The following is a 22,958-nucleotide window of genomic DNA, read 5'->3' as shown; positions in this document are numbered from 1 at the left end:
TGGGTAAAACCCTAAAACGCATCACTCAGAAAATTCAGGCAGCCCAAATACTGGTCTATCAGGTGAGAACCAAACACCGTGGAAACAACCCACTTTTCTGCTGCTTCCACTAGGAAAGAGCAAGTTTTTTTAATTTTATTTTCGAGAAAGACAGACCGTGAGCAGGGAAGGGGCAGAGAGAGAGAGACAGACTCTGAAGCAGGCTGCAGGCCCTGAGCTGTCAGCACAGAGCCCAACACGGGGCTTGAACTTGTGAACCATGAGATTATGACCTGAGCCGAAGTTGGATGCTTAACTGATTGAGCCACCCAGGCGCCCCAAAAGAGACCAAGTTTTAAACTCATTCCAATATACATGTACACCTGAGGTTTAGGATACCTACAAACAGTTGCACTTGGAATGCCTGATAAGCTGTTCAAGCACTGGCAGCGATTGTAGTAATACACAGGGTGCTGATGAGCACAGCACACAGAGTGTTAAGCTTCCATCATTCATTTGTAATACACAGATGTTGGGCAGCATTGCCAGCAGAGGGAATGAGAGGGACAGAAGTATTGTGTAATCCCCCTGTTGTTTAGAAGAGGAAGACATGAACTCTGGAGACTGATGTTCTCTGACAATATCTGATCAGGAGAGATGATCTGGACAAGAGTTGAATTCAACCTAGGGCTAGGCCATGCAGTCCCCTTCACCACAGTACTCACCCTCAAAATGTGATGGCTTAATGCCAGCCATCATATCTCAATACCTTGACAAGTTCCAATAAGGTTGTTAATCAAGTGGAGGATAATTTAGCAATAGAATCCAAACCAAACTAGGGAAGGGGGAAGCCAGGGGAACAAAAAGCAAGAACAGCAGGAGGAGGCAAGTGGAGAAAGGTCTTGCCCAGTTCCTGAGACGGTGCCAATGCATGCAGTAGCTAAATTTTTGCAGGAGTGTGTTGGGTTCATTTAAGGAACCTTGAATAGAATGGATGCCTTAGCAAACCGTAAGAGAGTCTTAAATACAGAGAACAAACGAGGGTTGATGGGAATGGGGTAAATGGGTAATGGGCATTAAGGAGGGCACATGTTAGGATGAGCACTGGGTGTTATATGTCAGGGATAAATCACTGGGTTCTACTCCTGAAACCAAGAATACACTGTATGTTAACTAACTTGAGAATAAAAAAATAATAAAAAGAATGGATGCCTTAGAATACAACCATATTTCAGTCTTTTAAAGACAACAGCAAAAGCAAACAAATAAGCCAAGTTGGAAATTAAACATTGTAGCAAGACGGGAGGGAATCATAATTATAGCTCGTATATCCAGAACTAAAGATAATAAATCTCCCTTTCTGCCTTTTGAAGTCAAACTACTTACGACTGCTTCTCTGGGTAGCATCCAATACATAGTGTTTGAAAAATCTTAGGAGAAATGCCTAAGGATTTCATGAGATTTTGGATTGCCATGATAGTTTTCGGTCTGCTTTTGTAAAATTGAAAAAAAGAGTATGTAATAAGCATGTTCTCAAGTGAGGATTTTGAGGTTGGCTTATTAGACACATTCATTCATCTATCAACAGATGCTTAATAACTGTTTCTTTAGTCATACTATTCTAGACATTGCATAGCAGTTCTCAAACTTTTTAGTTTTAAGACTCCTTCATACTTATAAGATTTGTTGAGGCCCCAAAAGAGCTTTTGCTTACGTGGGTTATATACATCAATATTTATCATATTAGAAATTAAAACTAAGAAATGTTTAAAATATTTGTTTAAAAATCATAACAAAACATCACATGTTTGCATTAATAGCATATTTTATTAAAAAAATAATTGTAATCTTCAAAACAAAAAACTTAGAAGAGTGGTATTGTTTTATATTTTTGCAAATCTCTTTAATGTCTGACTTAAGAGAAGACCTAGCTGGCTGGGTTCTCCTGTCTCCTTCTGCTTAATCTGTTGCAATTCATTGTTTCTGTTGAAATGTATGAGGAAAACCCAGTTTCACAGATACGTAGTTAGAAAAGGAAAGTATATTTTAATAGCCTTTAGAATAATTGATCCTACATCAAAACTCACCAAGGGTAAGTTTCTTAAAGGTTATTTACATTATAGAATCTGAAATGATATCAAGGACCTTTTCTAACTCTGTTACATTAAAATCCGTTGGTCTAAGGGCACCTGAGTGGCTCAGTCAGTTAAGCATCTGAGTTCGGCTTAGGTCATGATGTCAGGCTTCCTGAGTTTGAGCCCTGCATGGGGCTCTCTGCTGTCAGCACAGAGACTGCTTCAGATCCTCTGTTCCCCTCTCTGCCCGTCCCCCGCTTGTTCTCTCTCTCCCCTTCTATCAAAAATAAATAACCATTTAAAATAAATAAATAAATAAAATCCATGGTCTACCTTGAACTTGGAATGCATGCATGATTTGGAGGTGTACTATGCAGTAATTATTAGGAAAATATTAGTTCACTAGTTGTGCAGATCTTCCAAATGTCAACACTTTTCATTATACAATACCAGAATATCACTTTTGTTAATGTCACCACCAAGTTCATCAAGAAAAGTTTAAAAAAAATTTTTTTTTGATGTTTATTCATTTTTTGAGAGAGAGAGAGACAGAGCATGAGCAGGCGAGGGGCAGAGAGAGAGGGAGCCACAAAATCTGAAGCAGACTCCAGTCTCTGAGCTGTCAGCACAGAGCCTGATGCAGGGCCTGAACCCATGAACCATGAGATCATGACCTGGCCAAAGTCAGGTGCTTAACCAGCTGAGCCACCCAGGCACCCCCATCATCAAGAAAAGTTTTAAAAATCAGGAAGTTGTAAAGCTTATGGCAATAGATACATGTTTTCTAAAATTTGAGTTTTTGCTTGAATTTTATAATTGGCAACAAATACTGTCAGTTGAAATGACCAGCTCACTCCATTCACTTTTTATAAAATGTCTGCCAAATATCCAAAGCTGAATAACCGTAATTTTTGTCCGTTCTTTCAAGAAAAAAAAAGTCCTATTAAAACAGGAGAAAAATTGACCTAAGTCCTTTAATTCTGAGAAAATTGATACTTTATTAACAAGAGAAAATTTTCTCAAGCATGAGAGTGACATAATTAAAGAAATATATTAAGGAAATTAATGTGATGATGGCAAACAGGGTGAATTTCCATGAGAAGATTTAGGTTTCTGGGTAGGAATGCAAGCCAGTAAGTGTGCTAAGCAAAAATCATGTTGATAATGTTCTGGTTTTTAAACTGTATGAGGCAGTTCATTGGTGTTTTATTACTCCCCATAACTTATATAAATATTACGTACATATATATTCTATTATAAGATGCTAGCTTTAGAAAGAAAAGAATATACTACACAACCCCTATAGTATACCCTTACCATCATCACAGGGCTTTCCTAACTGTTCAAAGAATTACTAGCATGGAATTTCCTTCCCTAGGCCCCTCATGTGCTTAAAAGAAATTGATTTGGAATTTTTTAAGATGTTTCCTCCCAGCTCAGTGATTTTATTTATTATCAGAAAAACATTATTCATAGTTACACTTCATGTGGCAATAAACTTAACTATTAATTAAAAATATTTGACAGATGATTTTAAGATCTACATTAATATTCATCAATAAGCAAATGAGATTTACAAAGTAATAACAAGTCCATGCTCTCATATATTGGTGGCATTATAAAACTTTAAAAATTATATATATATTTTTTTTCAACTTTTTTTTTTTTTATTTATTTTTGGGACAGAGAGAGACAGAACATGAACGGGGGAGGGGCAGAGAGAGAGGGAGACACAGAATCGGAAACAGGCTCCAGGCTCCGAGCCATCAGCCCAGAGCCTGACGCAGGGCTCGAACTCACGGACCGCGAGATCGTGACCTGGCTGAAGTCGGACGCCTAACCGACTGCGCCACCCGGGCGCCCCTAAAAATTATATTTTATTCAACAGGTTATATTGTCACTGAACTACCATCACTTTCACAGGATGCCGTAACTACTTTGCAGCAAATAGAATTAATTAAAAATTTAAATTTGAAACCTGATATAATAATCAATATTAAGGTAAGTTGTTTTTCTACCATAGCGAACCATTCTTTTTAACAGTGGTGGAATTCAAGGAGTATCTTCAAAAATACTAAGTAGTTAAGGAAATAACTGTTTAAGTGTCCAATGTCTTAAATGTTTATTTTTGAGGAAAGAAAGAGAGAACGGGCAAGGGAAGGGCATAGATAAAGGGGGACAGGAGAACTAAGCAGGCTCTGAGCTGTCAGTGCAGAGCCCAATGTGAGGCTAGATCTCAGAACCATGAGATCGTGACCTGAGCTGAAGTTAGATGCTTACTCGACCCAGCCACCCAGGCGCCCCAAGGAAATAACAATTTATGTATCAATCATAGGGACTGAGTTATTCCCTCTCATGCCTCTGTGCTTTTACACCTGCAGCTCCATCCAAAGGAAATCCCTCCCGGCCTTTTCAATAGGCTTAATCATAGTCATCTTTTGAAAGTCAGTTCAGGCATCATCTGTTTCCCTGATGACCACCTCTTCCACACCAACACACATATTAACTAACTCATTCTCTCATTCTTTCTCTTTCACTCTCACTTTCTCCTCCTCTCTCTCCCTCCACCTCCTCTCCCTCTCTCTTCCTCCATGTCCCCTCTCTGATGACCATTCACATTGCTCTCTTTTATCATAATATCTTATATTGTAATTGTCTGTTTTCTTCTGGACTCTGCCTTACTCGAAGGCAAGAACTATGTCTTACTCATATAAACATCAACTAGTACAAGATAGTGTACCTAGTAGACACCTGATAAGTTTGACAATTAAATACAATGAAAGAAGGAGCAAATGATTTGGTCATATGAATGTTAAAGAACGTCATTCGGCCTTGATTGAGAGTCAGGCTGAGTCCTATCCCCAATCTCTCTATCAACAGAATTTGGCAAATCACATTTAAGAGACTTGATTTCTTCTTTACCAAAATAGTAACTGCTTTATGTGAGAATGATAAGACTTCAGTGAGGCCAAGTCTGTTTGTTTATATGAAAATTGATTATAAGCTTTTATATTCATAACTGCCTGGTTCCCCAAAAGTTTTGACAGCTCAAGATAAATGGGATGATTCTCAGCTCAGATGTTGGGACCCGGGAGTGTGTTAGGGTTAGCTGTGAGAGAGAAGAGGTATTGCAGTGCTGAGCGTGGTATAATCTGCAGCCTGCCACAGGTCGTGGTTGGAGACCAATCAGAATTCCTGCATGGACCTTGAGAGTGTCACACATGTGAACGTGTGGTATAAGGGAGAGAAGAAAAGATCTCAGACAACTAAAACCAAATATAAAGTCTAAGCCATGGAAAACATAGATTGTATAGAACAAGAGTGTACAGATATACAGACCATTACCCTCCAAATGTTTACTAAATTTGGGGCATAACTTCTGAGTTTGATAAGCCAAAGTAGAAAGAGGAAATGTGACCATTTATATAAAATTCACATTGTCCATGAAAAGACAAGCCACTCCTCAGGAAGAAACAAAATGAGAGGAATTAGAATTAAAAATTTAAATAAGAGGAATATCTTACATGGGTCTCAATATAAAAGATCGTTAACAGGGGCGCCTGGGTAGCGCAGTCGGTTAAGCGTCCGACTTCAGCCAGGTCACGATCTCGCGGTCCGTGAGTTCGGGCCCCGCGTCGGGGTCTGGGCTGATGGCTCAGAGCCTGGAGCCTGTTTCCGATTCTGTGTCTCCCTCTCTCTCTGCCCCTCCCCCGTTCATGCTCTGTCTCTCTCTGTCCCAAAAATAAATAAACGTTGAAAAAAAAATTAAAAAAAAAAAAAGATCGTTAACATAGAAAACGAAGCCCTTCACCGTTTTTATGTTTTAAGTGTGATAGTGGGTATCCAAGGAAGTTTTCTATGACTAGAATGTCATCAGAGGCCCAATGTGAGACAGAGCTCAGTACAACACACATTTCTCTGATGGTTTGTCCTTATTTGGGCATAAATCTTGGAATTTCTAGAGCAGAAATTCTTAGCCTGGGATCTATGAATCCTTAAGCATCTATGAAATAATAACATTTAATTATATTAATAATACATAAATTATAATAATATGAAATTATTTTATTGTGTATGTCTGCTTTTCTGAAGCAAAAGCCAATGGCTTTCCTCCTATTCTCAAGGGGTCTGTATTACAAAAAAAAAAAAGATGGCAAAGGGCCAGCAATCTACTACAGCAGTGGTTCGCAGAGTACGGTCCCAGAGCCAACTGCACCAGCAGCCTTCAGAAGTTTGTTAGAAAAACATATTCTCAGAAACCACCCTAAAATGAGTCAAGAACTCTAGGGAGTGGCATTCAGCTATCTGTGTTGCAAAGCCCTTTACATGAGTCTGATGCCCACTGAAGTTTGAAGACCACTGCTCTGAGGCATGTCCTTCAGACTCACCCTTATGGTAGTCAGTTTCTGCAAGTGAAAATAGGAGACAGCTGAAGGCAGTCGTCTCTGTCAAGGGCCCACAGTATGGTTATTCTGGGTTGCTGAGTAAGGAAGGGCAAATACACATTATAAAGATGATCTGAGTGGATTGAAACCTTTCTTGTGAAAAATTAGGAAGCCTGTAGAAGTCTGGCCTCAATAAATACCCATCCCATCTCCACATGGAGATGGCCTAAAGAAATCAGAAAATGAACAAGGAAGGTTCTAAAGTTTCCTGCTTCCTTTGTTTCTTAAAGTGTGGTGCATGCACTGTCAGCATCAGAATCACTGAAGATGCTTGTTTAAATTACTAATGTTGTTCCTTAGTGCCCCGACTACGATTTATGCCAAAGAATTTCCGGGCAAAGGCAGCACAGTAGTACAGGGTACATATACAGAAGAGATCAGTGGGATCCTGAAGTCATTGAAAATCGCAGGAAAAAGAGGAAAGAAGCCCAAAAAGAAGGAAAAGGAGAAGAGGAAGGGGAAGAGGAAGAAGAGCAAGAAGAAGAAGAGGTAACATCCCAATACCATATACTACACTTTCAAATTTGCTACAATTAAATTAAACAATAGCAAGGATAGAGAAAATTACATTTCCTTTAAATTTTCATTAAGTCTGGAGGAAATAGAAAAAATATTTCATGGTTTTTTTTTTTTATAAATTTTTTTTTCAACGTTTATTTATTTTTGGGACAGAGAGAGACAGAGCATGAACGGGGGAGGGGCAGAGAGAGAGGGAGACACAGAATCGGAAGCAGGCTCCAGGCTCTGAGCCATCAGCCCAGAGCCCGACGCGGGGCTCGAACTCACAGACCACGAGATCGTGACCTGGCTGAAGTCGGACGCTTAACCGACTGCGCCACCCAGGCGCCCCTATTTCATGTTTTTAAGAACTATTAGATCATAATCTAGAGGCCATCAAGTTCAACCTTCTTGTCAATATGGAAGTCCTTCCACATCCTGACAGTTAATCAGCTTCATGTCATAGGAACAGAGACTGATTTGTCACCTACTGTGTGTCAAGCACTATGCAAGCTAGAATGAGAAGTCAGAGCAATAAAAAACAAAGGGTAATATGGGGAGCAAGTAGCCCAGGCATAATCCAGTTTATGAAATTAACATAATCCCAATTCCAATGTCTAGCAAAGAGCACATGAAACAAAAATCGAAAGCCCAATTCACGTATACATGTTATTATAATAATCCTAAAGTCAGCATAATGCAATGGGGCATCAAAAGAATTTTCTACCATGACTTAATGAGGGAAAATTTGATGTGAAGAAATCTGTTAACAGGTGATGGGCTGGATTTGGTCCACCGGGGCATGTGGGCCACAGTTTGCCAATCCCTGCTGTACTGAAATATACCTGTGATCTCTGTTATAAATTAATTTATCATTTTTTTTCAACGTTTATTTATTTTTTGGGACAGAGAGAGACAGAGCATGAACGGGGGAGGGGCAGAGAGAGAGGGAGACACAGAATTGGAAACAGGCTCCAGGCTCCGAGCCATCAGCCCAGAGCCCGACGTGGGGCTCGAACTCACGGACCGCGAGATCGTGACCTGGCCGAAGTCGGACGCTTAACCAACTGCGCCACCCAGGCGCCCCAATTAATTTATAATTTTTAAAGACCTTCATATATTTTTGTAATTGCTACAATTTACAATTTATTATAAATGTATTATAAATAAATAGTGTTTCTACTAGGGCAAAGTCAGATATTAACTTATAGATGGATACATTGCAAATCATTTGTCCAGTAAAAAAGATAACCCTCAAAGGTTACAATTTTATTGACTCATAAGATATTAAGCGTACATTCATACGCAACTTTGCAGTCTTATTTCAGTGATAAGATATACCTCAGCTTTGTCATCCTGTTGGTTTCCTCACTAGTGGGTTAAATGAGTCTTTGACATTGTTCTTTAGTCGTAGATCTTAAATGTTCTCATCACAAGAAAAAAAGTTGTAACTGTGTATGGTGATGAATGTTAACCAGACTTATTATGGTGGTCACTTCTCAATATATACAAATATTGAATCATTATGCTGTACACCTGAAGTGAATCTAATATTCTATGTCAATTATACCTCAATTTTTATTTTTTTAATTTAATCTTTATTTATTTTTGAGAGAGAAAAACAGCACAAGTGGGGGAGGGGTAGAGAGAGAGAGAGGGAGACACAGACTCTTAAACAGGCTCTGAGCCGTCAGCAAGAGCCCGATGTGGGGCTTGAACTTACAGACTGCAAGATCATGACCTGAGCCGAAGTCAGACGCTCAACCGACTGAGCCACCCAGGCGCCCCATATCTCAATTTTTAAAACCATTTCGAAAACTAAAAGAATCTTCCCTGTGCAAATAAGGCACTAGGCCATAGCCAACATCTATTCTATATTTTCTTTTTAAAAAAGAAAACCTCATAGCAAATGGGAATAAAAGTGGGTCATTTTAGTATGAATAAAGCACACCATCTTAAATCAAAGATCGTGAGATAGAGGAGTCACAGCCCACTTAGTTACAGGGGTCGCAGTTATGTCAGTTTGTGATGTCGGTCAGGAACATAATCAGGAAGAGTGAGGACTGGGGTAGGCTAGGACTACACTATTCAATATAGTAGCCACTAGTCCTATGTGGCTATTTAACTTCAAATTAATTAAAATGATATAAAATTTAAAATTTAGTTTCTCTTAGTAACACTAGCCATATTTCAAGTGCTCATGACCAAATATGGCTGTGTCTTCCAAATTGGACAGCACAGATACACAACATTTCCATTATTGCAGGAAGTTCCACTGGACAGCTAGAGGGTTCATGCCCTTCTTCAGAGGACAGTTGCCTCTCAGCTCCAGCCCAGACAACTATTGTCATGTGGGAATGCCAACCTATTCTTACCAGGTGGTGTGGTTTCTCCAGAGAATCCAAAATCAGCATTTAAAAATAAAAGTAGTTGGCAACTAATCCAAAATTTCAAAACCACAATGTAGGCCAATGCTGTGGGATATAATCAAATTAACGTCCTCAGACTGAACTCAGTCCCAGGGGCCTGGTTTGCTACGATGTCTGCCTAGAAGCACAGCCATGTTCAGAAGTCAAACATGCAAACATGCTGCCCCCCTTGGGTTGATGGCCAATATCGGCATGAAAGCGTTCACCCTTCTATATACATAAATATAAACAATGTGTCTTAACTGCTGTAATAGCTTTGTATATGTTCTCTTTGCTTCCACTTTCCTTGACCTTCCACATCCATTCCATTCTTTGCAAAAGCCAGAGCCTTGTTTTAAAAATATGACCGTTGGGGAGCCTGGGTGGCTCAGTCAGTTGGGCATCCAACTTCAGCTCAGGTCATGATCTCGCAGTTTGTGAGTTGGAGCCCCACGTCGGGCTCTGTGCTGACAGCTCAGAGCCTGGAGCCTGCTTTGGAGTCTGTGTCTCCCTCTCTCTCTGCTCCTCTTCCACTCACACTCAGTTTCTCTCTCAAAAATAAATAAACATAAAAAAATAAAAATAAAAAAATAAAAATATGACCCTTAGTGACTTTCTGTTACCTGTAGAGGAAAATTCAAACACCCTCGCATGGCTTACAAGGCCATGGACCTGGCCCCCCTGATCTTATCCCTCCCTGGCTGTCTCTCCCTGCGTGTTCATTGTATTCCAGCTATTCCATTGGCCTTCCAGTAGTCGTCACCTATTCTGGACTCAACCTCACCTCCAGCCTTTGCACTTACTGTTTCCTCTTCCCTCTACCTACCACGCTCTCTTCCAGACCTTTGTGTGCCTGCACCTTCTCCTTGCCCAGGTCCCACTCCATGGATAGCATCCTCAGAGACCATCCAGCAAGCGACTATATAACCCAGCACTGTGATAGAAATGTAGTCCCACCATATGTAACTTTAAATGTGCTAGTAGACACTTTTTTAAAAAAGCAAAAAGATACAGGTGAAAATAATTTCAATGATATATTTTATTTAATCTAATATATCCAAAATATTGTGTAAACATATAATCAACATAAAGATTCTGAGAGAGACATCTCTTTTTCATGCTAAGTTTTTGAAATTTGGTGCATTCCAATTCACATTTGCCACATTTCACGTGCTCAGTAGGTCTGTATGGCTAGCAGCTATTGTGCTGGACAGCACAGGCTTACCTCTTTCCTCTGCTTTATCTTCCTCACAGCACTTACCGCTTTCTGAAATTATGTTCTTTGTTTACTTGCTTATTATGTGTCTGCCCAATGTAAGCTCTATGCAGCAAGGACTATATCCCCTGTGCTTGTAACAGTGCTTGGCATACAGTAGGTGCCTAATAAGCTGTGTCCTAACTGGACATCTTTTGAAAAAGTCAGTGTATATTAAGCCATTTTGAAATGTGTAATCTTTGGTCCAGTAATTCTACTTTTAGGAACTCTTCTAAGGAAGAATATTAACAATATAAAGATTTATCTACAAAACTATTTGGTGAAATGTTATTTATACTTATGAAAAATTTGAAATATTCTTGTTCAACTATAGAATAATGATCAAATAATCATGTATTTAGGGATATTAATCTATTATTTGACCATTAAAACAGTATGTAAGACATTACAAAAAAGTTATAAAGTGGCTTCTTTGATAGACAACATGATTCAAATAGTATAAAATGCAGTTGTATGTGCATTTGTAAAAACTAGAATTAGAAATTAGATAACGAATTATAAATAATAGGATAAATATGATCTCTAACACCAATGAGGCCTTGGGCTGAGAACTTTTATGTGTATGATTCCCTCTGCCTTCAAATGTCACTTCTTCAGAGAACCCTTTCATGACCACCTGATATAAAATAGCACTTTTACCCATCACTCTCCGTCTCCTCCACCCTGCATTTTTTCCCCTAGTCCTTATCACCACCCAACACATTTTGTATTTACTTGTCTACTTGTTTGTGCTCTGTCTTCCCCAGCTGGAATGTGCGCTCTGTGAGCCCCAGACTCTTAGCTGATTTTGTTCACTGTCTTATCTCAAGCTCCTAGAACAGTGCCTGGCACTCATCAATGAGTGAATTGATGAATGAATGAATGAATGAATGAATGAACTGGAAGCTCAGTAAATCTGATTTCTTCATTCTCTCTAAAAATCAGATATTCTTCCCTTACTCTTCCCTACTTCTTGAGGAGCAAATAAATAAATAAATAAATATCCAAGTTAATTTAAAGTTTTATTCCATCTGATAAAGACCCCTTACGGTATTTAGTGTCTCTTAAATAAAAATCCTCAGTCTCCCTTCTACCTGCTTCTCTCACCCCAAAATGGCTTGTAAGTGTAAGGAGGGAGGGATGACACGGCTTGTGGATTAAGTAATCATTAACATAAAGATGTTAAAAACCTCATCTTTTTCATTTAGGCATTTATTGCAGAAATGCAGATGGTGGCTGAAATTCTTCAACACGTAGTCCAGAGACCTGAGGATTATTTGGAAAATATTGAGAACGTTATTAAACTTTACAAGGAACTAATTCTTCATTCTTTAGAAGTAAGAACAAGATATATTGATGAAAATGGGAATATTGATATTTGTGTTCTATCACTGATGAAATAGCTTTCACATTTTTTCATCCTCCTGTATTATCTATCTGATTCTCCACCACTTAGTTTGATAGAATGCTATTAGAATTAAGCTTGCATTCCAAAGGCTGTTTCACAAGACAATATTATTTTAATAAGCAGCAGTATTGTTGAAAAGTGATATATGAACCGCATTTTTCAAAAGTCACTACAGGAATTTATTTATGGTCAGAAGTTGGAAAACCCATGTTAAGAGACTATTTTGTAAAGACATTTTCAATCTATAATTTATGGATTTATCAAAACAGCTGTACATTTTAAAAGGAGCTGTTCATTTATTTAGATTGCAATCTAAAAAATTATCCCCAGATTGGTTTCTATGGTTATCTCATTCAAAGCTGATTACATATAAACATGATTAAGGCCATTACATATTAGAATAAGACAGTTTTAATTAAAATAATTAGCATTTTAAAAATATGATTATTAAAGTTACAATTTGTGAAAAGCATATTTGATTATGGTCTAAAGTCCAGGATAGACTCTGCCAAGTTTGTGTTGGAGATATTCAACAAACATTTATCAAATTTGGGTATTTGGCCACACACCATGCTGAGCAACAGGGTACAAAGACAAATAAAAAAAATAGGACTCACATTGCCTCTTCCCATCTGATAGAGAAACTAAAAGAATTGATTTCATGCTTTTTTTATGAAGTTTATATGTGTTTAAAGGCAAATGAGTGGATCGTTTTCATTTTCATTATCCACCCCAAAAGAGGAGCCAAATTTAATTGTTTTCTTATGTATGACTTATTCCTCCCTACCTCTTTTTCTATCCCTGGCCTTTAAATTTTGCTTCTTAAGAGTAATTTGCATGTCTATCTATCATGTTCTTTCTTCCTTCAACAGAAATATCCTGCAAACTCCTAAAGTGGCTGGCATTGGGTGTGAAATAAAGCATAATTAAAATCAGATTCAGAAAATTAGAAAACTACATTCATGGACATGAGATAGTCTTTTTAAGGATAAGGACCAGGTCTTCCATCCTGGAAGCCAAAACTAGACTTTAAGCGGACATGACACTTGCTGAATAGTAAAATAATTGCCTTTTATGGTAATTCCGGTATCCTGGTGTGTGTAGAGGAAGGTGGGGAAAGCCATAAAAGGTAGGAGCCTGCAATTCTAGTCTCCTCTGACCTGGCTCAGGTGTCAATTCACTTTGGAGGCCAAGATCACCAAAATTCAGTGCTCCTCCAAAAGACATGAGGAAAGCAAGTGGAAGCATCATTTTCTGGTTTATATCTTGCTTCACCAAGGCCAAGTCCTCATTCTTGCCTGTCTTTGAATCCCAGCCTGACTCCTGGTCTGATGTGGTGCATGTATCTTTAGTCTTATACTTTGTCTTAGTAAGTCCACTCTTAATCCTGCTTAAGAAAAGAATCTGAAATCCAGAAAAGCATTATGTACTTCCTTTGTTCAGAACATGGCTATTTATGTTTAAATAAACAATATTGGCATAATGTGCTGTCTAAAAGAAAAAGAAGGGCTTAGAACCCAACCTCACATAATATTGTGAAAAACAAAATGCCTGCACAATTAAGGAGATGATTTGTTCAGATTATTGCAATAAGGAGAACATTCATTAATGAGAACCTTCTCATCAAGGAAAAGAAAGGGAGACCTGGGGTTTTATGGATGGAGGCAGGTAAGCAAAGGGGATATCCTCGAGTCTTAGGAAATGATGGAGAAGGATGAAGACATCTTATCTGAGTCCTTGAGAAAGGATAGAGATGGGTCCTACCTCTCAATCATCCCTACTTCCTGGAAATGCAGGGCTCAAATAGAGTTCATCATTTCCAATGTACAAACATAAAATCCGGCAGATTTTAGATTTTAATATTAAAAACAAAAAATAATGGAAGAAAATTGAGAAGAACATTAATATAATCTTGAGATAGAGAAAATCTAATTTAAGCAAGAGATCCAGAAACAATGAAAACAGGTATATTTTATTATAAAAATATTTTATTTTATAGAAGATTCCATAAGCAAAGTTAAGAGATGAATCTTTTTTACCTTTAAAGGTAAAATATTTGAGGGGCGACTGAGTGGCTCAGTAGGTTGAGCATCCTACTTCGGCTCAGGTCATGATCTCGCAGTGAGTTCAAGCCCTGCGTCGGGCTTTGTGCTAACAGCTCAGAGCCTGGAGCCTGCTTCGGATTCTGTGCCTCCCTCTCTCTCTGCCCCTCCCATGTTCGTGCTGTGTCTCTCTCTGTCTCTCAATAATAAATAAACATTAAAAAAAATTTTTTTAAATAAAGGTAAAATATTTGTAATCAATATGGGTTAAAGACTTCCCATGAATGTTAGAGAAAAGAAACAATCTAATAGAAAAATGCCCAGATGTTATGGTTAGACAGTGTTCAGAGATGGATATCTGAATACTGACCTCACCCATAGCCAGGGGAATAAAAAGTAGAACAAACCAATGTCATTTACAATTATCAGTTTGGCAGAAATTATTTTATGTATATATGCAGAGAGATGGATGCCCCCAAACATTTTCTATTTGGAAGGACTCTAAAACTTTGGTGGAAAGAAAAACTGGAAAAAACAAAAAACAGAAAGAAAATAAAATTCATGGTAAGAAGATTGGTTTAGGCTTTTGCAAAAGAGCACTTAAAATAATACACATTATATCATGCATAAAGCAAACAATTTAGCTTTAAAGATTTATTCATAGTATACTAAGATTCTGATCTTGTATTCAGTTTTGCCAGGGATCTGGATTATAAGGGATCTTTTCTATTTTTCGCAGGAAGTAATGGCTGAACACAATTCCCAGTATCTCATTGAGCTCGATGGAAATAAGCCCCCAGAGGAGCTCTTCATGGTAAGTGCGATGTTTAGTGAGAATATCCCACAGTTTGGAAAATCAAAAAGTTACTAACTGGATTGTACTTATCTTCATAAATATCAAAAATATATTTACATTTTAGTCTGTTTGAAAAATTCCTTTTGACACTTAAAAATTTGATGTTATATCTGTTCATCTATCCATATTTAAATCAAAAGTACATTTGAATTTAAAATCTCTGTGTGACGGGGCGCCTGGGTAGCTCAGTCGGTTGGGCGTCCGGCTTCGGCTCAGGTCATGATCTCGCGGTCTGTGAGTTCAAGCCCCGCATCGGGCTCTGGGCTGACAGCTCAGAGCCTGGAGCCTGTTTCGGATTCTGTGTCTCCCTCTCTCTCTGACCCTCCCCTGCTCATGCTGTGTCTCTCTCTGTCTCAAAAATAAATAAATGTTAAAAAAATTTTTTTAAATCTCTGTGTGACAAAAAGTGTCTCAAATAACTGCCAATAAGCACATGATAACATGCTTAACAGGAGCCATTAGGGAAATGCAAACCAAAACCATAATGAGATACCACTTCACATCACTAAAATGACTAACATTAAAAAAAACAACAACAACAGTAGTTAAGTGTTGGTGAGGATGTGGAAAAGTTGGAACCTTCATATATTGCTGGTGGGATTGTAAAATGGTGTGGCCACTTTGGAAAATAGTTTGGTAGTTCCTCAATAAGCTAACCATGTAATTACCACATGACTCAGCAACCAACCCCTTGGTATCTATAGCCAAAATAGTTGAAAACAGGTGGTCAAACAAAAACTTGTCCATGAAGGTTCATAGCAGCACTAATCACAATAGCCAAAATGTTGAAACAAGCCAAATGTCCACATATTGATGAATGGACAAATAAAATGTGGTGTACCTATACACTGGAATATTATTTGGCAATAAAACAGAATGGAGTTTTGATACATGCTACCACATGGATGAATCTTGAACACCTACTCAGTAAAATAAAAGTTACAAAAGGTCCCGTATGATTCCTTTTATATAAAATATCCAAAATAGGCTGATCGATCAAAATAGAAAATAGATCAGCAGTTGCTTGGGGTGAGGGTTGCCACAATGGGAGATCTCGGGATGAATGTGAAGTGATTACTAATGGATAAAGGGTTTCTTTTGGGGGTGATTAAAATGTTCTAGGATTAATTGTGGTGATGAGTGTGCAAATTTAAATATACTAAAAACCATTTCATTTTAGCCATGCTATACTTTAAATGGATAAATTATACTTATGTGAAATGTATCTCAATGAAGCTTTTTTTTTAAATAAAGAATATACTCCACACTGTATAGTCCATTCTACCTCACTGAACATTCTGCACTCTCTCATCTGTAGAGCTGGAGAATCCCTGAGCTCGCTCCTTCTGCACTCTTCTGTCTGCCCTACTAAGTGCTGTTACTATCCCAGACCTTTCCCCTGAATTCCATGCCTATATAATCAGCTGCTACTCGGTGTATCCAATTGGCTGTCTAGTAGTTATCTCAGATTTAACAAAAATCCCCAGATCCACCGTCACCACCACCTGCCCCAGATACACTCCTGTCACAGGTTTCCCCTCTCAGTAAGCACCTAATCCACTCTGCTCTTCTAATCAATCTGCTCTTCTCTTCTTTTTCACATCCCACACCCAAACAGGCTTTCCCTTCAAAACATATCCAGAATTTGGATTTTACAAACCAGGACACTTTTCTCGAGGTAGAGGGCAGAAGCTCCAATAGGCCTTGGTTGAAACTTTCTAAGCCCGTTAAGGCTTCAATTGTCATTGGCACCCTGGTCTTCCTGCCTATTCCACTGGCCAAAACAAGTTACACGGAGAAGCTCAATATCAGTGGGATAGGGAAGTGTATTCTACCCACGGTGAACTAGGGAATTAAAAAGGGAAGGGAGAGAAGGGTAAATTATGAACAAATAACACAATCCACCACAGATTACCATTGACCATCAGGACTTTGTCAGTCCACCATCTCTCATCTCAGAGTCTACGTTTTATGTTCTTCTGCATAATGTCCCTGTTAGTTTCTAATTCTGCTGTGGCAAATTAGGTGGCTTAAAGTGACAAAGATTTTATTTTCTTCTAGTTCTAGAGGTTAGAAATAAAAAAAACCAAGGTGTTGGCCAGGCCTTGCTCCCTCCAAAGCCTCTAGGGGATGATCCAGCATTGCCTTTTCCAGCTTCTGGTGGTCCCAGGCATCTCTTGGATCATGGCAGTGAACTCTAAGATCTGCTTCCATCTTGACATGGCTGTATTCCCTCTTCCTGAAGAGTTCCCACAGAACTAGATCTCTAAGGACATGAATATTTGGGGACCAGAGGGCAAACTGTTATGGATTGAATTGTGTACCCCCAAAAGATATGTTGAGGTCCTAACTTCCAATACCTGTGAATGTAACCTTATTTGGAAACAAGATCTTTTCAGATGTAATCAAGTCCAGATGAGTTCATACTGAGTTAGAGTGGGTCATAACCCAATATGCTGGTATCCTTGTAAGAGAAGAGACTCGACACACAGGCAGAAGATAGCTATGTGACATCAAAGGCAGAGATTGGAGGAACACCAAACATTGCCAGCAAACCACCAGAAGGTGGAGGCAAGGAAGTATTCTACTCATAAGCTCATCACTGTTACAGAGTATTTGAGATGTTCAAATGTCAGTGTATTTAAATATTTGTTCTTTAACAAATTTAGACAGTTATGGACCGACTTAAATATCTGAACCTAAAAAGAGCAGCTGTTTTAACTAAACTTCAGAGTGCAGAAGAAGAAATTAATGACATAATGGACAACGTAAGTTATTTTTAACTGTTTGAAAGTCTATCTTTTCACTATATGTTGTGGCCTTAATTTAATGTATTCTTTCAAGGTATAAAAGGAATTTCAGGATACCTTTCACAAGAATGGGTTTGATTTTTAGGAAGAAGTTGTAATAATTAACACAAATTCTAGTAAACACTAAACACAACAAAACTCTTGATGGGGGTCCTGGGTGGTTCAGTCGGTTAAGTGTCCGACTTCAGCTCAGGTCGCATGATCTCACAGTTCCTGGGTTTGAGCCCTGCATTGGGTTCTGTGCTGACAGCTCAGAGCCTGGAGCCTGCTTCGGATTCTGTGTCTCCCTCTCTCTCTGCCCCTCCCCCACTCACACTCTTTCTCTCTCTGTCTCTCAAAAATGAATTAATGTTAAAATATTTTTTAAAATAAATAAATAAAATAAACACAAAAGTCTTGAAACAAAGACAATAAAATCAAAACAACCACAAGAATAATGAGAAAGAAACTCAAGTTCATTTTAAAAATCTTGCAACACCAAAGAAGGCAGAGACATCATAAAAGCCCTCAGCTCTATAAACACTCATTTATTCCTTCAAATCATTGAACCCTTTTTTCAAATAACTACTGTGTTCCTGACACTGTTGTATTATGGATGTGACAGTGGTTGAGAGAGGAGCATGGTCTGCCATTCAAACACCCCTTCCTGGAGAGAATGCTCAGCGTCTGCTTTTCAAATACTTTTCCAAAGTTTGGACAGGAAGTAGAGATGATAAGGAAAGAGTGACCGCCTCCTGGCTTAACTAGATACGTTTCAGTCCCTGGTTCGTTGTCTGTAGACTCCATCGAGAAGGGTGGTAGCCTAATGTGGCCCACTGATTAGGTTATCGGTCTCATACAACTCCTCTAAGCAACGACAGTCTCCTTAACAGTTAGCTACTTCTTTCAACCTTCAGTTTCCAACATTCATGCAGCATCCCCCACAGTGTGCATGCCTCTTTACTTTCTGATGCTACAGAGGTCCAGGTGAGACCCCATTCTCACCTGTCCTCCACAGTCAACTCTGGAGCCAGCAGATACGTGTGAGATCTACATCTGAAGGTTGGAGAGAGCGTACCTGGATCCTTTTCTCCCCGGCAGTTGCTCACCATGCTCTCTCTCCCCAGCTCTTTCGTCCCCTGCTAAGGTACCATGAGGACAGTGAACCCCCTCAGCAATCTGCAGTCTGTGGAGAAGTGGACCTAACTTCTCTGGAGGGCACCAACAGAGGAATACTGAGGGGGACTTTTTATTTTAAAAACAAAAGAGCTAAATAAATTAAAAAAAAAAAAAAGCAACCTGTATATAACATGTTACAATTTAAAAACTTAGTTAAACTAAGAATCTGGTGCATTTTCAAACCTTTTCAGTAAGAATTTTTTCAAATCAGGTAATACAAGAAGATCATAAAAAACATTCTATCTACATTATAGTCTTTCTACTTTATAGCACAAAATGCTCGATAAAATTTAAACCAGGGTCGTAATAGAAATGACAACTATTTGTCTTATTACATTTTGGACAAGTACAGAATGTTTGCAATTAAGAAAAAAGCCAAAATTTTCTTAATAAATTCTTTCTTAAATAGCAAAGCACTACCAACTAAAAAATTAAATACTTCATACTGTTAATTTTAGCAAAACGATGCCCACATTTTTAGTGCGGTATTTGTGATTAACAGGATGAGCTGTTCCGTACTCTTGCATCTTATAAACTTATCGCACCAAGGTATAGATGGCAGAGAAGCAGATGGGGACGTACATGTCCTGTGACTTTAAAGGAAGGTAACATTTATCCAGGACTACCAGACTTTTCCGTGAGGTAAGTAAGATTTTCACAACTTAAATTTAAAACTTGTCCGTACCTCTTTTCAGTTGTTTGTGATTACGGCATGTTTTAAGTTTTCTAGGTAAAATGTACTGTCTTTCATCAGAAGAAGCATTAAAAAAATTTTCATTGAACCCACGTCCCTATCTTCTTCCGCCTATGCCGGCACCACCATTTAAAGTATTCATATTCGGACCTCAGTCTTCAGGGAAAACAACACTTAGCAATTTGCTTGCAGAAAATTACAAAGGAAAGGTAAGTACTCATTCAGCTAGCTAGCTAGCTACCTACCTATACTTGACTCTAATTTGTAGGACTTTCGGATTCACAAGATTTATATTTAGTGTTCTTTATTTCACACCGTCAACTGGGTAATTGTTTCACTGGGTTTGGTGTGGGGAAAGCCTCCCCCTTGCTGCTTATGGCAGTTTCCGAGTCCACAGCCTTTCCCTGCTTCCCCAAAGCCCCCAGATTTGACTGCTATGTCACGTGGCCTGTGCCACCCATTACCTGTTTCGGTTTCATTCATCTCCCGTTTCCTGGGTCACAGTCCTAGCTCACCATCCCTCTCTCCATACAGTCACTCCTGCCATCATCCTTAGTATCGGCCAAGATGACCCTCTGTGGTGACAGACACCCTGGCCTGTCCATTCCTTGGCCTCTCTCCCCAGAGATCTTGTTCTCCACCCTCAGTAAAGTGAAGAGAAATTATGTGTAGTTTAGACCAGAGTGATAGCAGTAGAGGTGGTAAGGTGTAGGCAGATGGAGGGTATAATTTGAAGGCAGAACCCAAGGATTCGGTGAGGGGTTAGAATGGACAGCAGTTCTGCGAAGGCCAGGGTGCTGGAGTAGAGAACACAAGGGGGAAGGCAGAAGATGATGAGGGCCGAAGATGTAGTCAGACAGAACACTGCAGCCCTGAGAAGAGGGAGTTTGGATTTATTTCAAGTGCTATTCCTTTGAACTCAGGGGTGACATTTTCTATTTGCTTTAACTTTTTAACTCTAACATATGACAAACAAACAGAAAAGTGAAGCTCAGTGAATTATCACCAAAAAAACCCCATATAACCACCACCCAGGACAAATATGGAGTTGCCAGCACCCTGAAAACCCCCTCATGCCTCTTCCCAATGTTGATCCTCTTATTCCTTCCACAAAGGTAAGTTCTGCCCCGAACTTGATGGTATTCACTCCTATTCTTTTCTCTTATGGTTTTACCTTGGAAGTGTACATCCAATGCCATAGATTAGTTTGCATGTTTTTTTTAACTTTCTAGACTTAGACAATTTATGTTCTTTGTGCCTGGCTTTTTTCACTTAACATTATGATTATGATATTTATGCGTCTTGTTTATACATGTTACTGCATATAGCCTTGATCTATGTATTTTTTATTGCATTATATTGATTGTATTATATTATAAGTTATTTATCCACTTGAGTGTTAATACAATTTGGATTGATTACAGTTTGAGTATTATGAATAATATTGCTATAAACATTCTTGTACATGTCTTATGGTGCACACATGGTATCTTTATATGTTTTGGAGATATATATCTAGTAGTAAGATTCCTGGGACATTGAGTATGCAACTTGTGTAGAGAACGCCAAACTTTTCCAAATGAATTCTATCCATTGACAACTTGATCAGCAGTGTGTGAGAATTCTGTTATTCCACATTCCTTCCAACTTTCGTTATGGTCAGTCTTTTTAATTTAAGCCATTCTAATAGGTGTATCTCCCTGTGGTTTTAATTTGCATTTCCCTGAAATGAATGAGGTTAGACATTTTTTCTTTGTTTATTGGCCATTCAAATATTCTCTTTTTGAAATGTTTGCTCAAGCCTATTGGGCATTTGAAAAAAATTTTTTTTTACATATTATTGGTAGGAGTTCCTTAAATTGTCTATATGCAAGTTCTTTTTAGATAATAAGCATTATGAATATTTTCTACCACTCTGTGGTTTATCATTACCACATATGGTTTGTTTACAAACCACAAACATTATATTAAAGTATGTGTCAGACAAAGGAATTATAAGTTTAAAATATAAAGAGCTCTTACAAACCAAAGTGCAGATGAACCCCTAATGGAAAAAAGTAGCAAACAAACAATTCCCAAAATAATAGATACAACAGCATAGCCATTAATCATGAGAAAATGGTTATCACCTCCCTGATAACCAGAGAGATGCCAAAAAACCCCAGAGATCTGTCAGTCTCACTGTTGGAGTTGAAAGATCACTGTTAATACCCAATATTGATGTGTGGCTAGGATGTGGAGAAGTACATTTTCATATAATGCTTGTAAGAGCAAAACCATTAGGGATGGCAATTAGAAATATGTAAGAGCCTAAAGTCCTTTGCATATCCTTTGAACTGCCAATCCTATTTCATAAATTTTTGGTAAAGAAACTGATCAAAGATAGATACATAACTGTGTTCATCATAGCCTAGTTACTATTATAATAGTAAAAACATGTATACCTAAATATATATTATTAGCATTTTAGTTAAATAAGGCATAATATGTTCATCTAATATCTAATACCGTGCATTCATTAAAAATGACAGTGAAGATATATATTTATTGGCCTGGAATAAAGTAATATAAGCATATTGAAGGAAAAGTAAAATGGAATCTAGAAGTGTGGAAATATTATTTAAACTTAAGAGGCATATAGAAATATATTTCTAACATCCCGATAGGTAGAGTATATTATCTACTCTACAATGGTCTTATATTCAGAATATATAGAGAATTATTACCCGGTTTTTAAATGGCCAAAAGTTGAACATATGATTAAAAACAGAAGGCGAGTGATTGACCAACAGCACCCAAAAAAGAAGGTCAAAATGAATTGTGATCAGGGAAATGTGAATTTAAACTACAACGAGATACTTCTTCACACCTGCTACAATGGCTAAAATTTAAAAGATTCACAAAACCAAGTGTTGGTGAAGATGTGGAGTAACTGTAATTTGTATGCATTTGCTGGTAGGAAAGTAAAGTAGTTCAACCACTTTGGAAATGGTTTAATGGCTTATTATAAAATCAAATACACATTTGGGGCACCTGGATGGCTCAGTCAGTTGAGTATCCGACTTTGGCTCAGGTCATGGTCTCATGGTTCGTGGGTTTGAGCCCCGTGTTGGGCTCTGTGCTGACAGCTTGGAGCCTGGAGCCTGCTTCGGATTCTGTGTCTCCCTCTCTCTCTGCTCCTCCCTCGCTTGCACTCGGTCTCTATCTCTCTCAAAAATAAATAAACATTAAAAAAATTTTTTTTCAATCATATACACATTTATAATATGACCCAGTAATTCCACTTCTAGGTATTTGTCTAAGAGAAATAAAAACATATGACCACAAAAA

The 22,958-nt window shown here is 38.3% G+C and overlaps 1 protein-coding gene across 12 annotated transcripts in view; it reads left to right on the top strand.

The window, feature by feature from the left end:
• The window catches only part of AK9 (adenylate kinase 9), a 145,580-nt gene that overhangs the window by 19,528 nt on the left and 103,094 nt on the right, over positions 1-22,958 (top strand). For 9 of the 12 annotated variants that reach the window (XM_045058599.1, XM_045058594.1, XM_023254235.2 and 6 more), the window contains 7 exons: positions 3,943-4,055; positions 6,800-6,988; positions 11,869-11,997; positions 14,850-14,924; positions 17,636-17,734; positions 19,437-19,576; positions 19,657-19,837. In XM_045058599.1, coding sequence (XP_044914534.1) covers positions 3,943-4,055; positions 6,800-6,988; positions 11,869-11,997; positions 14,850-14,924; positions 17,636-17,734; positions 19,437-19,576; positions 19,657-19,837 — 926 coding nt within the window. The remainder of the gene's footprint in view (positions 1-3,942; positions 4,056-6,799; positions 6,989-11,868; positions 11,998-14,849; positions 14,925-17,635; positions 17,735-19,436; positions 19,577-19,656; positions 19,838-22,958) is intronic. The other 3 variants (XM_045058600.1, XM_045058598.1, XM_045058601.1) reach the window with 3 other exon arrangements.

The sequence above is a fragment of the Felis catus genome, chromosome B2 (assembly GCF_018350175.1).
Source record: "Felis catus isolate Fca126 chromosome B2, F.catus_Fca126_mat1.0, whole genome shotgun sequence".
Classification (NCBI taxonomy): domain Eukaryota; kingdom Metazoa; phylum Chordata; class Mammalia; order Carnivora; family Felidae; genus Felis; species Felis catus.
The sequence above is the reverse complement of the archived record's forward strand: the minus strand, read 5'-3'. Positions and strand labels throughout refer to the sequence as shown.